The sequence below is a fragment of the Amblyraja radiata genome, chromosome 11, assembly GCF_010909765.2.
Source record: "Amblyraja radiata isolate CabotCenter1 chromosome 11, sAmbRad1.1.pri, whole genome shotgun sequence".
In the NCBI taxonomy this organism is placed as follows: domain Eukaryota; kingdom Metazoa; phylum Chordata; class Chondrichthyes; order Rajiformes; family Rajidae; genus Amblyraja; species Amblyraja radiata.
This window is the reverse complement of record NC_045966.1, coordinates 16,247,898-16,263,266: the sequence shown is the minus strand read 5'-3', so window position 1 is coordinate 16,263,266 and position 15,369 is coordinate 16,247,898. Positions and strand designations below refer to the sequence as shown.

Genomic DNA, 15,369 nt, shown 5'->3' with positions numbered 1-15,369 from the left:
ACTTAAACATGGCACTTTAGAGTATGAGAATTATTTTGTTTTCAGAGCAAGTATCTTTGGACATCAACAAGGAATTTGAAATACATTTTGGAATTGCTCACACCCGCTGGGCAACACATGGAGTTCCAAATGAAGTGAACAGTCATCCTCATCGATCTGATAAAAACAATGGTATGTTTTTGATATGTTGAAAATAATGGGCACTGATAAATTGAATTGTTAACTTTGTTCAACTGTTTTAAATCCCAATAGGATGCCATGTCATTGGGATATAACCAAAAACTCATCTGAGTGGTAGGTGCTCTGACTATATTTGTTAGATCCAGGAAATAAAATGGAGTCGGCAGTCATGATAAAATAAAACTGAGTTCAATAACTATCCCTATTTACCCATCTGAAAATGATGGTGATTCCTTGTAAATTATTTGAGTCTGTGGCGTAGAGGTACAGTCACAATGTTATTTAGTGGTGAGGAATGGGATGGAATTGGGGAGGTTACAGGATTGTGGCAGTGACAATAAATGAATGGCTATATTTTTTGAGGTATTGGAGGTAATTTTACATCTTTATTTGCCATTTGCCTGTTAAGTGGTAGTGGTTGAGGGTTTGTTGTGTTCTTTAACAATAGGCTACATGGCTCCTGAAATCCATCACCATCTAATAAAATCATGATTTATCCTCGGCTTCAAGTTCACTTTTTTAATCTTCTCCCTTATCCTGCATTTTTCCCCTAAAGATCCAAAATGATGAGCGTTGCATTTTGAACAATGCAATGAGGTTTTCTCCACAGAGAGACAGAATGCTCTCACTTGCATCAGTGTAATGTAATACCATCCAGAATAGATCAACTTGCTTGTTTGACGTCTCATTCAATATACCAAAATTCTACTCCCTCCACCTGCATCACCTGTAAGATGCACTACTGTAGCAAGTCGCCAAAACTTTCTTAACTATACTTCCCAAACTTGCAACATCCATTTCCCAGGAGGATAAAGGCAACAGGGGCGATGTAACACTACAGCCTAATTTCTCCTCCAAACTAAGCAGCAGACAACTGGGAAATGTATTGGCAATCTTTCACTGTTAATGGGTCTAAATCTTGAAGCTCCCTATTCACTGTAGAACTATGGCAGTACATGTATTTGAAGGCAGCAACTCCCCAACACTACCTTAAAGAATGCATCACTTGACAGCTAAAGGATAGTTAATAGTTAAACATCTATTTAATTAGGTTACGTTTCAGGTGAACGGTTAATTAACAACATGCTAATATAAAAGTCTAAACTATGGAGAAAATGAGCGTGATATGCTATTTTTAAAAGGTTAGTGGCAATACAACTCTTATTGGACAACTTGTGACAACTTGCTTTTCGGAGGTCGTGGGATATTTATGCCTCACCCCAAGTTGGTGGCAACTGTGTTACTTTGACTGTGCTATTCGGATGCTGTCATTTTTCTTTGAAAAATCTGTACTGATGTTCGTTCACAGTCCATTTGTTCCAACGCGTTTTAACATTTAATTGGAAAGCTTTTTAAAGTGTAAAAACATATCAATTGATACTAGTTTTTCCAAAGAATGGTACCATTGACTTCTCTGGAACAGCACTTTCCAGATTGTTAGTTACTAGCCAAATGTACCTAATAGGGAATCCACCTATTTACAATGAAATTTCAGATGGATGCTTTGGAAGATACTAGATATGTGGTACCTGTCATCCCTGTGTATCAGTGGCAATATTTTGTATGTGTTCATTACAGTAAAGGAGCAGTATACTTTTTTCAAAAATAGGAAAGGATTTTCAGTTATCAGTAACGTGAGCACAAATTGTAGTTTAATTATCCTTTGGTCTCATCTGATTTAAACATCCAATTAATCTAAATCTGAATCTCATGTCTTACTAGTTTGTTAGAACACTAACAACGATTTGTTTTGAGAACCACAAAGAATTCCTTGTAAAAAGGGAATTCCTAGCTTCCAAGAATTGCAACATCACAATCATTGGATACGCAATACAGTTGATGATTCATCCTTATCATTCAGCTGATTTTAAAAACTTGTGGAATCATAATGCATTTTAAATTTGTATGAATGTAAAAATTTGACTTGCAGGTTCAACCTTATTGCTTTTATTTTTTTCAGAATTTGTTGTTGTTCATAATGGAATTATCACAAACTACAAAGATTTAAGAAAATTACTGGTAAGTAGAATATTGATATGCTTGTCAAAAATTAATTGTCATAAAATATATTTTAATTAGGTTACGTTTCAGTTGAACGGTTAATTAACAATGTGCTAATATAAAAGTCTAAATCATGGAGAAAATGAGCGTGATATGTTATTTTTAAAAGGTTAGTGGCAGAACAACTCATATTGGACAACTTGTGACAACTTGCTTTCCGGAGGTCGTGGCCTTGCCCCAAGTTGGTGCCAACATGGTTTCAATATATTAATTATCTGCTTTATCAATATAGGAAAGCAAAGATTACGTTTTTGAATCTGAGACAGATACTGAGGTGATTCCTAAACTAACAAAGTATCTGTATGACAACCGAGAAGATGAAGACATTGGATTCTCTGCTGTGGTGGAAAGGGTTGTTCAACAACTGGTGAGCTGCAATTAATTCTTTTATTTAAAAAATGTTTACATGGTAAATTCCAAATTAACGGTATTTATATACATGGTCTTCTAGTTTATGCATTTATATACAGTATTTATAGTATTCTGGTTCAGATACTCTTTCCAGTGTTTTCCAACCGAGTTTCATCAATTTTATGTGGGACATTTGATAAGTAAACATTTTTCATGAAAGCTAAATGTTCTCTTTGATATGTGCTATAATAAAGGCTACTATCTGATATTTCAATTAAATAACAATACCAAAGAGACACACATATTGAAGGTCGACTCGACTTGAAGGTCGAGTCGCAGGTAGAAAGGGTGGTCAAAAAGGCACATTGGCCTTCATCAATCAGAGTATTGAGTATAGAAGTTGGGAGGTCATGTTGCAGTTGTATAAGACATTGGTGAGTCCACATTTAGAGTATTGTGTTCAGTTCTGGGCACCAAGTCATAGGAAAGATATTTTCAAGCTTGAAAGGGTTCAGATAAGATTTGCGAGGATGTTGCCAGGACTAGAGGGTGTGAGCTACAGGGAGAGGTTGAGTAGGCTGGGTCTCTATTCCTTGGCAGACAGGAGGAGGAGGGGTGATCTTATTGAGGTGTTTAAAATCATGAGAGAAATAGATCGGGTGGATGCACAGAATCTCTTGCCCAGAGTAGGGGAATCGAGGGGTCAATTTTTCACATGTATGGAACTAGCTGCCAGAGGAAGTAGTTGAGGCTGGGTCTATCCCAACATTTAAGAAACAGACAGGTACATGGATAGGACAGATTTGGAGGGATATGGACCAAGCGCAGGCAGGTGGGACTAGTGTAGCTGGGACATGTTGGCCAGTGTGGGCAAGTTGGGCCGAAGGGCCTGTTTCTACACTGTATCACTCAATGACTTCATATTCTTCTGGTATCAAAAGAATGATTTTCACCAGAAAAATTTCTCTTTTTTTTTATCCTTCCAGGAAGGAGCATTTGCACTTGTTTTCAAGAGCAGACATTTCCCAAATGAAGCAGTTGCTACAAGGTTGGTGTCCAGTATATTTTCTGTTTGAGCTTCTTTGCCAAGTCATTGAGCACTGTTTTACTTTTTACTAGCTTATTTCATAAAAGTTAATGTTTATTGCAGGCATCTCATTACATATACCCACTGACAATTTAAGCTGTGTAAATAAACTGCCCCACAGGTTCCTATTAAAACTTTTCCCACTCACCTTAAACCTATGTCCTTTGGTTCTTGACACCTGGACCCTGGGTAAAAGATTCTGTGCATTCACCCTTTCGGTCTCCCTCATGATTTTACACATCTCTTGCTCAATCTCTCCCTATAACGCAGGCCCTCATCCTGGCAAAATCCTCATACATCTTCTCTGCGCTCTTTCCAGCGTAATGATATCCTTCCTATAGCAACAGGATGACCAAAACTGAACACAATACTCCAAACATGGCCTCATCAATGCCTTGCACAGTTGTAACATAACATTCCAACTTCTATACTCAGTACCTTGACTGAAGGCCAATGTGGCAATGTTTTAAAAATTATTATTTGTACAACATTCCCATTTTTTTCATATGATTTAAAATTAAATTCAGTATTATGGTTTTTTTTTAAATCTCCCTTAGGCGAGGGAGCCCTCTGCTGATCGGTATTCGCAGTAAGAATAGGCTCTTCACTGACCAGATTCCAATCCTGTACCAAGCATGTAAGTTGGCTGTCAGTGAATAAGTAGGACAGATAATAATTGTTCAGAACCATACTACTGATCTGTGTTTTTAATTTAAGTTCTGCAAAAAAAAAAATAACAACAACAAAAAAAAGATCTGACTGGGTTCAAGTTAAACTCAATCAAATGTTGGCTCTAGCCTCAAACATTAATTTGTTCTTGTTAATTGTGAATGTACTGGGTGTAATTGTGAGTCATGATCAATAATAAAGGGCCCGTCCCACTGTACGAGGTAATTCAAGTTTCTGATTCCAACTTGGAGAATTATGGTTATAGCTGCTCGTAATAGTTACTCTGGGCTCTCGTGGACATTTTTCACCATGTTAAAAAAACTTCACGAGCTTACCGCCTTTCCCGAATGCCTGCCGTTAGCGTTACGAGCCGCTAAGAGACATCCCGAGCTCCGATGTACCCTCTACGTACATTCTACGTACTTACCACGAGTTTGATTTTTTTTTTAACTCGGGAGAGATCTTGGGTAAACACGTATAGTGGGACAGGCCCTTAAAGCTACTGTTGTTTACACATTTACACCTTGTTCTTATGTGAAGACAATCTTTTAACCAGTCAACTATTTCTTTAGTATTGTCTAAACCAGTGGTTCTCAACCTTTTTTCAGTGATGTACCCCCTGTGAAATATTTTTTCAGCCAAGTACCCCCTAACCAGCGCAAAAATATATTTTAAAATCTCACGTACCCCCTGGAGTGCCTTCACGTACCCCCAGGGGTACGCGTACCCCCATTTGAGAACCACTGGTCTAAACAACCTCCTGAATTTATACTTGGAATTTAAACAAAGAAAAGCATTTAAAAGGTATCACAAAATGCTTTACAGCCAATTTATTCCCTTTTCTTTCCAAGAATGTCCACCATTCCAAATTCACACTGTGAGAACCCAAAATGATAAAACCAGACAGTGGCAAATGGCCAATTAAACAGTTTAAATTTGTGGGGAATAAGTATTGGCTTGGGTATCAGAAGTTCTTCCCAAAGATCCTATAGCAAGCAAGATAGATCACTCGACAAAAAAGACGTAGTACGGTCATGGGCAGATTCATGGGTAATTTTCGGCCCCATTTCCGTAACCGGCTTCCGTCTCCGCACCAAAGATCCCATAGCGGAGTGCGGAGATGGAAGCCGGTTACAGAAACATCCTCGTAAAAATAAAAGTTCTTCGATAAAAAATCTTCTCCTCATTTTCAGAATTATAATTTATTGACATAAACTGTTCCCCCGCAACGTTGATTACGAGACGAGACGAGACGGGTCGGGTCGGGTCGGGTCGGGTTACTGAAATAGATTTTAAAAAGGCCCACATTCCGCTCCGTTGCGTACTACACGTTAGCCCATTGCATTTAGAAGGAGTGGTCTATCTTGCTCAGCTATAGAATCTTTGGATCTTCCTGGCTATTTTTCCAAATCAAACCAAAGGATCTTTGAGGGAAATAGCAGGCAGACCCTCGTTTTAACAAGAAAAACTGCAGATCTTTCTTGAATTAATTTGCAGAGCACTTTTGAAACTTTGAAGCTTTAAGATATGATTTTTTTAAATCCTTAACTTCTATTTTAGTGATTTACATTCAGAGTTTAGTTTTAGTGAAGAACAGTTAAGGTAAAGGAAAATCCAAAGAGATTCTGTAAATATATTTCGAGGAAAGAGTTAACTCGGGAGAGAATAAGGGCCCTTCAGGATAAATGTGGTTGCTTATGTGTGGAGCTACAGGAGATGATTACTCCATGAATACTTTTTATTTCTATTTACCATGGAGAAGTAATGAAAGCTAGGCAATTTTGGAAAGAAGTAGAGATGTCTTGAAACATTATCCATATTACAGAAGAGCAGATGCTGGCGAACTTAAACCAAATAAAATTGGATACAACAGCGGGCCAGGACTAAGTGTATCCTGGGACATTGTGGGTAACCAGGGAAGAGATTGATGGGTGCCTGTCGGAGATATTTGTGTCGTGGGTGCGGTATTGGAAAACTGGAGAGTGGCTAATCTCGTGCCTTTATGTAAGAATAGCTGCAAAGATTTTCCTCAAATATTTTCATTCTAACCAACATCAAACTAATTTGTGTGTCATCTGTATTAACGATTTGGATGGAAATGGAGATGACATGGTATAATGAACAGTGAAGAAGATGATGATTACGGCAGGATCTAGATGAGCTGGGAAAGTGGGCCATGAAATGGCAATGGACTTTAACTTGGACAAGTAAAAGGCGTTGTATATCGGTAAATTAAACTAAGGCAGGAGTTGAACAGTAAATGTCAGATCCTGGAGAGTGTTGTAGGACAGAGAACTTTAGGGGTAATAGTGGCAGGGTGATGAAAAAGGTGTAAAGCACGCAAGCCTTCATTGGTAGGTGCATTGAGTACAATGGTTGGGATGTCATGTTGTTACTGTACAAGATGTTGGTGGGAGTTCACTTGGAGTCTTGTGTGCTGTTCTGGTCACCTACCAATTGCAAGACTGTTGTTAGGCTGGAAAGGATGGATACAAGGCTGACACTGGGACTTGAGGGTTTGAGTTATAAGGAAATGCTGGACCTTCCCCCCCCCCTGCCAGAAACATAGCGAGCTGAGGGTAACCTCAGAGGTATATAAAATCAGGAAGAGTATTGATATGGGGTAAGATCAGTTAGGATAGAGGTGTTTAAGAAGGAACTGCAGATGCTGGAAAATCGAAGGTACACAAAAATGCTGGAGAAACTCAACGGGTGCAGCAGCATCTATAGATGCTGCTGCACCCGCTGAGTTTCTCCAGCATTTTTGTGTACCTTAGACATATTTAAAACAAGAGGACATGATTTATTTGAGAGGGAAAGATTTAAAAGTGACGTGAGGGGCAACCTTTACACACAGAGGATGGTGGGTAAGTTGAACCAGCTGCCAGGCGAAGTAGAGATGGGTACAATTATAACATTTAATATACTTTGGACAGGCACATGGACGCAAAAGGTTTCAAGGAATTTGGGCATCATTCAGGCAAATGAGACTTGGTCTGCATGGACAAGTTGGGACGAAGGGCTTGATTCCTTACGCTGACTTGACAAAATTACTTAGCACAATTCTTTTTTTTCATTACAGATAACAATAACAAAAATGACCATTTATCCAAAACACACGAAATTAAGCACAAAGATTGTAATGGCACTGGAGAGGAGAAAAGTGTTGAATTTTATTTTGCATCTGATGCTAGGTAAGCATGAAATCATTACTTGGAAATCAAACACAAACAGATTTGATTGTTAACTATTATGTGAGTTTAAAAATTGATATTTTTGGAAAGAAAATGCAATTTTTTTTCATCTTCAAGAATCTTGCATTTTCATGATATTTGGCCTGGCAATTCCAGTTGTAATGCTGATCAAACATTTGGAATACAGGACACAGATATAATGATGTAATTTATGGTTATTTTGAGCATTGCCTTGTGAAATGGCTTGCAGTTGTCTACTTTGGCCACTCAAAAAGAAATACTTGTTTGGTAATGCAGTAATCAGTGTTGTTGAAAGGCCATGCAAACACTTGACACTTGCTTCATTCTGGTGGACAACTGCTCTCGGAGAACCCTTTTAGTGATTTTGGATGATGCATACTGCCATTTCTGCACTTATTGCCATTTTGCTGTGATAGTACAGCACTTTGAGTCCTAAAAAGTAATAAAAATGCATTTTGTGTTTTTGTGTCAGTTTTGTTGTTGTGTGCGTATATAGATATATTGTGTATGTATGTGTGTATATATATGTATGTATGTATATATGTATGTATATATGTATGTATATATGTATGTATATATGTATGTATGTGTATATATATGTATATATATATATATATATGTATGTGTATATATATGTATGTATATATGTATATATATATATATAAAATAATTACAACATCAACGCTAATTATCTATCAATTCTTCAACAGTGCAATCATTGAGCACACAAACCAAGTGATGTTTCTGGAGGATGATGACATTGCTGCAGTGGTGGATGGTTGTCTCTCCATTCACCGTGCTAAAAGATCAGTGGGTGATTTAGCATCCAGAACTGTACATACTCTGCAAATGGAATTGCAACAAATCATGAAAGGTGAATGGCAGCTGTAGAAACACGTGCAATGAGCAATGATTGCATATTTATTACAGGAACCAAACACAGGGTTATACTTTTTATGAAACTGTGTTATAAATTTATGTCATCTAATACCAGTTCAATAGAGAAACATGTAGAAATAAGGAACTGCAGATTTACATAATGCTGGTTTACAAAAAAGATAAAATGCTAGGGCAGGGGTGGGGAACCTTTTCATGTTGGAATGCCGCATTAAGTTAGCTGTAATCTAATAAGGCCGCATCCAAGAAACTTCAATTGGATATACTTCACGACATTAATCTTGAAAGTTGTTGAAGTAATCCATTCCTCGTGTTCTACCCATAAGAGTGCCCAAAGCGAGTAACTCTTTGTGGCAATAAAATTGAATTGAATTGAATTTCCTTTATTGTCATTCAGACGTTTCAGTCTGAACGAAATTTTGTGCCTGCAGTCATACATACAATAATACAATAATAGACAACAGAACAGACAGTAAATGCAAATTAACATCCACCACAGTGAGTCCACCCAGCATCTCCTCACTGTGATGGAGGCAAAAATCTTAGGGCTGCAGTCTCTTCCCTCCTCTTCTCCCTCTGCGCTGAGGCGATACCCCACCAGGCGATGGTAAAATCAGTCCCGCGGCTCACCGAACCCCGCAAACGGGCCGGCTCAAACACCGCGGCCCAGGGTGGTCGAAGCTGCCGCCCTCCAGTCCAGCGGACGCAGCTGTTGACGACGTCGTCCACTGGCCCGCAGCCGAACCCCGGACTCAGGCCGCCGCCGCCAGAACGCCGTTTCAGCCACCGGAGCACCGTTTCCCTCGGGCTGGGCCGACCCGACGGGAGTGCCGTTTCCCTCGGGCTGGGCCGCCCTCACGGGAGCGCCGTTTCCCTCGGGCTGGGCCGCCCTCACGGGAGCGCCGTTTCCCTCGGGCTGGGCCGCCCCGACGGGAGCGTCTCAGCCCCGCGCCAGGCCGCCCTCACGGGAGCGCCGTTACCCTCGGGCTGGGCCGGCCACACGAGAGCGTCTCAGCCCCTCACGGGAGCGCCGTTCCAGCCCCGAGCTGGGCCGCCCTCACGGGAGCGAGCCCAGGGCGAGTCCTGACAGGAGGCAGAGTAGGGGGATACGACAAAAAAAGTCGCATTCCCCCGAAGGGAGAGACAGCAAGCCCTGTTACAAACCCCCCCCCCCCCCCCCACACATAAACACAACCTAAAAAAACAAAAACTTAGCTAGACAAAACGAAAAAAACAACACAAAAAAGTATTCCGGACTTCATGACTTACTAATGTTTTAATTGTGGCCGTCAGTTGGGGGGGATTATTTTGTTGAATCTTCTTTTACTCTTTGGGAATTTTAAATACGTGCATTTTAAGATTAAAATAAAAATAATAAAAGACGAACTAAAACATAAGTAAAAATAAAAGGATTTGTTCAACAAAATTTGGATTCATTCAAAAGGCCACACTTAATGGCCTAGAATGCCGCAGGTTCCCCACCCCGTGCTAGAGTAACAGCGAATCAGACAGCCTCTCTGGAGAATATGGAAAGGAGACATTTCGAGTTGGGACCCTCCTTCAGACTTAGCGGCCACGAGGGAAGAAATGCGGAGTGATGGGGGGAGGGGGTTAAACAAGTGGGAATTAACAGGCTGGGAAGTTGCAGAGCCCACCGCCCCACACGTGGTGCACCAGGGACGGGCTTGCTACTCACACCGCCTTCATGTTGCTCGCTCGTGTTGGAATAAGGTTGCTCTGCAAACTGGGAAAGCCCTCAATGGGCCAAATGGCCTCCTTCCTGGCGAAATTTAGAAGGAAGCCAGTTTCAAAAAATTGCTATTTTTTAATAGTCCATACAACTGCTTACATTTCTGTTTCAGTGATATATTTCCATCAGTCAATTTGTCATTATACTTGTAGACATATGAAGGAAACTACAGTTGTATTATCATTTCCAAAAAATAATTTGTTCATGCTCCATGGCGTCATACATAATTACTATAATCATAAAAAAATCTGAAATTAATTTCTCATTTTCCAACATTAAATTTATCTAATTATCTGTTCTTTCTGCTGTCAATTCGTTCCTCAGATTTCCCACCAATTCTTTTTATAACCATATAACCATATAACATTTTTAATAGTTTTTTTTATCCCCTTTTGGATTAAGGATATCGATTTTGTATAAACTGCTGGATAAATTGAGCATGGTTTATGATTCCGACATTGAACAGTAGATAGTGCAAAGATTTCTAAATGTACCACTTCCAGTTAATTTTAAAATCATTTATAGCAGTATAATGATTAATTTTATTACTTTTTTAATACAGGAAACTTCAAAGCATTCATGCAGAAAGAGATTTTTGAACAACCAGAATCTATCGTCAATACATTGCGAGGGAGAGTAAATTTTGAAGATGGCACAGGTAATAAAAAGTTACACTTAAAGCATAAAATGTAACTTCATTTTGAAGTATTATGTCATTCAGCAGCTGACAAATCACTAGCATTTTGAATGCATCTTTTTTTTATAAGGGGTCATTAAATAGACCCTTATTTATTACAGTAATGCTGGGTGGATTGAGAGACCACATCAAAGAAATAAAACGATGCAGACGTTTGCTCTTGATTGGGTGTGGAACGAGTTACCACGCTGGAGTTGCAGTAAGTTTGAATATTCAGAGTCATCTATTCATTTACTTTTGATCTTCTTTGCCAGTCTTTAGGTACAGGAGACCAAAAGTGTTTAGAAAGTAGTCAAATCAGCATTGCATGAAAAAGCCTTTCCAGTTTAATACAAGACACTCTGCTGTATTTTGTCACCAGCTAGGCATCATATACCTCCTGTGAAAAAATTTGCGACCATGGGGAAAAAGTGAAGCCTGCAATGGAAAACTGCAGGAAAAGCCACCTGGGGTTGGAGTAGGTTTAAGGGGAATTGATTTAGTAGGAGGAAGTCAATGGAGGGTTTGAAAGAAAATATTAGGGTCTGGCCACACTGCACGAGCAGACCAATGTGGCAAATGTATTGGCATCGGGCCAGTGCTGAGATTAGCCAAAGAGATTGGGAGATGCTGAGGGTGCTGTAAGCAAGGTCAGTGAAAAGATTGCTGAGGGAATATGTTACCATATTACCGTCATTGGCCATCCCTGGGAACCAACTTATTTTGTCTAATGTGCCAATTGTGATAGTTTTAAGGAAATTGGTAGCATTTCATCTTATCAAATAATGGGCCAATAAATCTTGGCATAGAAAAGATATTGGCTTAAAGTCCCATCTGTCTCATTGAATGCATGTGAAAGACTCCATCGTACTTGAACAGATAAATTATCCCAACACAATGGCCCTCAAAAATCCCAAATAAAAGAGAATCAGAGCTAATTATATGTTTGGCTGGCATCGGCTTGTAATTGAAAGGTTAATAATTCTAGGTAGTTTGAACAAAGTTATATTATTTATATTATTAATCCTACCATATAACCAGCATTGTATTGTAATTTTTGGTCAATTTAGACACGCCAAGCATTGGAAGAACTAACTGATCTCCCGGTGATGGTTGAACTTGCTAGTGATTTCTTGGACAGAAGTACACCAGTTTTCAGAGATGATGTCTGTTTCTTCATTAGCCAGTCAGGTATATATAAAACTTGAAATAACAACTAAATACAAAGATCAAAGGTTTCAAAGGTCTTTTATTGTCACGTGGACCAATTAAGGTACAGTGATATTCGTATTACCATACAGCCATACTAAAAGCACCAAGACACACAACTACATAAAAGTTAACATAAACATCCACCATAGTGGATTCCCCACATTCCTCACTGTGATGGAAGGCATAAAGTCTAATTTTCTTCCCTCGTTTTCTCCCGCGGTTGAACTATCCACAATCGGGGAGATCGAAGCTCCCGCAGCCGGTGGTCGAAGCTCCTGCGTCGGGGCGGTCGAAGCTCCTGCAGCTTGGAGCTCCCGAAGTCGGTCTCTAACCAGGGACTGCGAGCTTCACGATGTTAAGTCCGCAGGCTCCCGCGCGCGGTTGGAGCTACCGAGGTCGATCCCTGGCAAAGGGATCGCCAGCTCCACAGTGGTAAGTCCTGCAGGCTCCCGCGGTTGGAGCTACCGAAGTCGGTCTCCAGCAGAGGCCGCCAACTCCTTGATGTTAGTCCGCACTGTGGACGGAGATACGATACGGAAATAAATCACATCTCCATCGAGGTATGAGATTTTAAAAAAGTTTCCCCAAACCTACTCTCCCCCCCCCCCCCCCCCCCCCCCCCCCCCCCCCCATCCCCCACATAAAACAAATGGCACTAAAACATAATTTAACACATATTATAAACCAACAGAGAAGGAAGGGACAGACAGACTGTTGGCGAGGCAGCCATTGCTAGCGCCACCTGGTGAAAATCATTTAATAACGTGCATTTATATGTAATTATGAAGAAATTATCCTTTCTGGAAATTCAGAAGAGATATCTGAAACTAATTATTGAATAATGTGGAGACAAGTAACTGCAGATTCTGGTTTACACAAGACACAAAATGCTGGAGTAACTCAGTAGGCCAGGCAGCATCATTGAAAACCATGAATAGTTGATGTTTCGGGTCAAGATCCTTCTTCAGACTAATTGCAGGTGTGGGTGGTCACTCTAGCTTTCTTCTTTCTCACCCTTGCAATCAGCCTGAAGAGGGGTCTCTATCTCAAATGTCACCCAACCATATACACCAGGGATGATGTCTGACCCACTGAGTTACTGCCATTTTGTATCTTTACTTAGTTATTCATTGTTTACTTATTAATTAATTGTCGCTGAAGTAAGGTGAAAGAAGATAACAATCACAATCACAGTCACAATAATACTTTATTAGCCAAGTATGTTTTGCAACATACGAGGGATTTCATTTGCCATACAGTCATTAAAATAAAAAGCAACGGAACACAAAAAACACATTTTAACATAAACATTCATCACAGAGATCTTCCACATTCCTCACTGTGATGGAAGGCGAAAAAAAGTTCAATCTCTTCCCTTTGCTCTCCCGCAGCCAGGGGCCTCGAGCTCTCTGTTGACGGGATGATCTTGACTCCCATAGCCAGCGGCGGGCCCACTGCGTCGAGGCGATCAGCTCCTGCATGGGGGGGATGTCAGCTCCCCCGCACCAGGCGATCAAACCCCGCATCGGGGCTGGTTGAACCTTCCGCGACGTTGGAGCTCCCGACATTCACGGCCTCTCCCGAGACTACGAGCTCCCGATGTAAAGTCCACAGGCAGCGGTTAGAGTGATCCCAGGCAAGGGATAGATTCTGATGTAAGTCCACGCCCGCGGTGGGGCCCAAGGTCAGTCCGAGGAAGCCTCCAACTCTATCGATGGCAGGCCGCAGTGCGACCGGAGAATGCGATCCGATAATTAATTGCATCTCCGGCAAGGTAAGAAACTGAAAAAAAAGTTTCCCCCGACCCCTCACCGTCCCCCACATGAAACAAACCAGAGAACATCAACACAGACTTTTAATACACACTAAAAAAAAAAGAAAAAAAAACTTGGCGGGGCTGCCAATCGTGGTAATAACTGTAAAATGATCTAATTTTGTATTACGCCAATGTATCATTTTATATCATGCCAAACTCTATTTGTTTAACAGGTGAAACTGCTGATTCTCTCATGGCTCTTCGTTATTGTAAGAATCGTGGTGCCTTGACTGTTGGCATTACCAACACAGTTGGAAGCTCAATTTCTCGAGAAACTGATTGTGGTATACATATTAATGCTGGACCTGAAATTGGAGTGGCAAGCACAAAGGTTAATGAGTTTTTGTGAACAATGTTATCTTTTATTTATGCTGTACCACTGAAACAACACAATACGACTTAATAATAAAAACTGAAAATAGTGGCGAGGCTCAGCAGGTAGGAGAGAACACATGTCAACGTATCATCTCTGTAGCAAACGGTCACGTGGGATTATCCAATCTAAAGCAACCATTCTGAAACCAAGAAAAGCGCTGAAGATTGTTGGCACTGCAGATAAAATGGCTATAGTTACTTCCTTTTAAAATCTTGGGAACAATCTGGGGTTTTGTCACTCATTTGTGATATTTTGCAGGAAGATTGTTCCCGATGTTGGGGAAGTCCAGAACAAGGGGTCACAGTTTAAGAATAAGGGGGAAGTCTTTTAGGACCAAGATGAGAAAAACATTTTTTACACATAGTGGTGAATCTGTGGAATTGTCTGCCACAGAAGGTAGTTGAGGCCAGTTCATTGGCTATATTTAAGAGGGAGTTAGATGTGGCCCTTGTGGCTAAAGGGATCAGGGGGTATGGAGAGAAGGCAGGTACAGGATACTGAGTTGGATGATCAGCCATGATCATATTGAATGGCGGTGCAGACTCCAAGGGCCGAATGTCCTACTCCTGCACCTATTTTCTATGTTTCTATACCTACATAAGAAAGAACTGCAGATGCTGGAAAAATCGAAGGGAGACAAAAATGCTGAAGAAACTCAGAGGGTGAGACAGCATCTATGGAGTGAAGGAATAGGCACATTTCGGGTCAAGACAGGTCTCTACCCGAAACGCCGCCCATTCCTTCGCTCCATAAATGCTGCCACACCTGCTGAGTTTCTCCAGCAATTTTGTCAACCTACATACCTGTACTTCTTTGGAATGTTTCACTTTCCTTGTATCACTTTCCTTAAATGAACTTTGGTGCGTACTGTCTCTATAACTTGTGGAAATCTTGCAAATACGGTAATAATGATGGTTGTTATTAGCCGTTTATATTGTTCATCTGGCAAATTTGCCAGTGCAGCTGTTGGAAACTCCAAGTGATTGGCTTTCAGTTTTGGATGCCTTCAAGAAACCGAACGCCTACTATAACTGCATCATCCCTCATAATTTTCATTGCAATGGAATATTTTTCCAAAA

At 40.5% G+C, this 15,369-nt stretch overlaps 1 protein-coding gene across 2 annotated transcripts in view; it reads left to right on the top strand.

Moving 5' to 3' along the window:
• The window catches only part of LOC116978328 (glutamine--fructose-6-phosphate aminotransferase [isomerizing] 2-like), a 53,858-nt gene that overhangs the window by 20,124 nt on the left and 18,365 nt on the right, over positions 1-15,369 (top strand). For both annotated transcript variants that reach the window (XR_004413436.1, XM_033029412.1), the window contains exons 4-14: positions 46-171; positions 2,141-2,199; positions 2,474-2,608; positions 3,579-3,640; positions 4,237-4,316; positions 7,431-7,542; positions 8,274-8,437; positions 10,773-10,868; positions 11,009-11,106; positions 11,957-12,077; positions 14,088-14,245. Coding sequence is in view for 1 of the 2 variants with exons in the window: in XM_033029412.1 (XP_032885303.1) it covers positions 46-171; positions 2,141-2,199; positions 2,474-2,608; positions 3,579-3,640; positions 4,237-4,316; positions 7,431-7,542; positions 8,274-8,437; positions 10,773-10,868; positions 11,009-11,106; positions 11,957-12,077; positions 14,088-14,245 (1,211 nt within the window). In the remaining variant the exon portion in view is untranslated. The remainder of the gene's footprint in view (positions 1-45; positions 172-2,140; positions 2,200-2,473; positions 2,609-3,578; positions 3,641-4,236; positions 4,317-7,430; positions 7,543-8,273; positions 8,438-10,772; positions 10,869-11,008; positions 11,107-11,956; positions 12,078-14,087; positions 14,246-15,369) is intronic.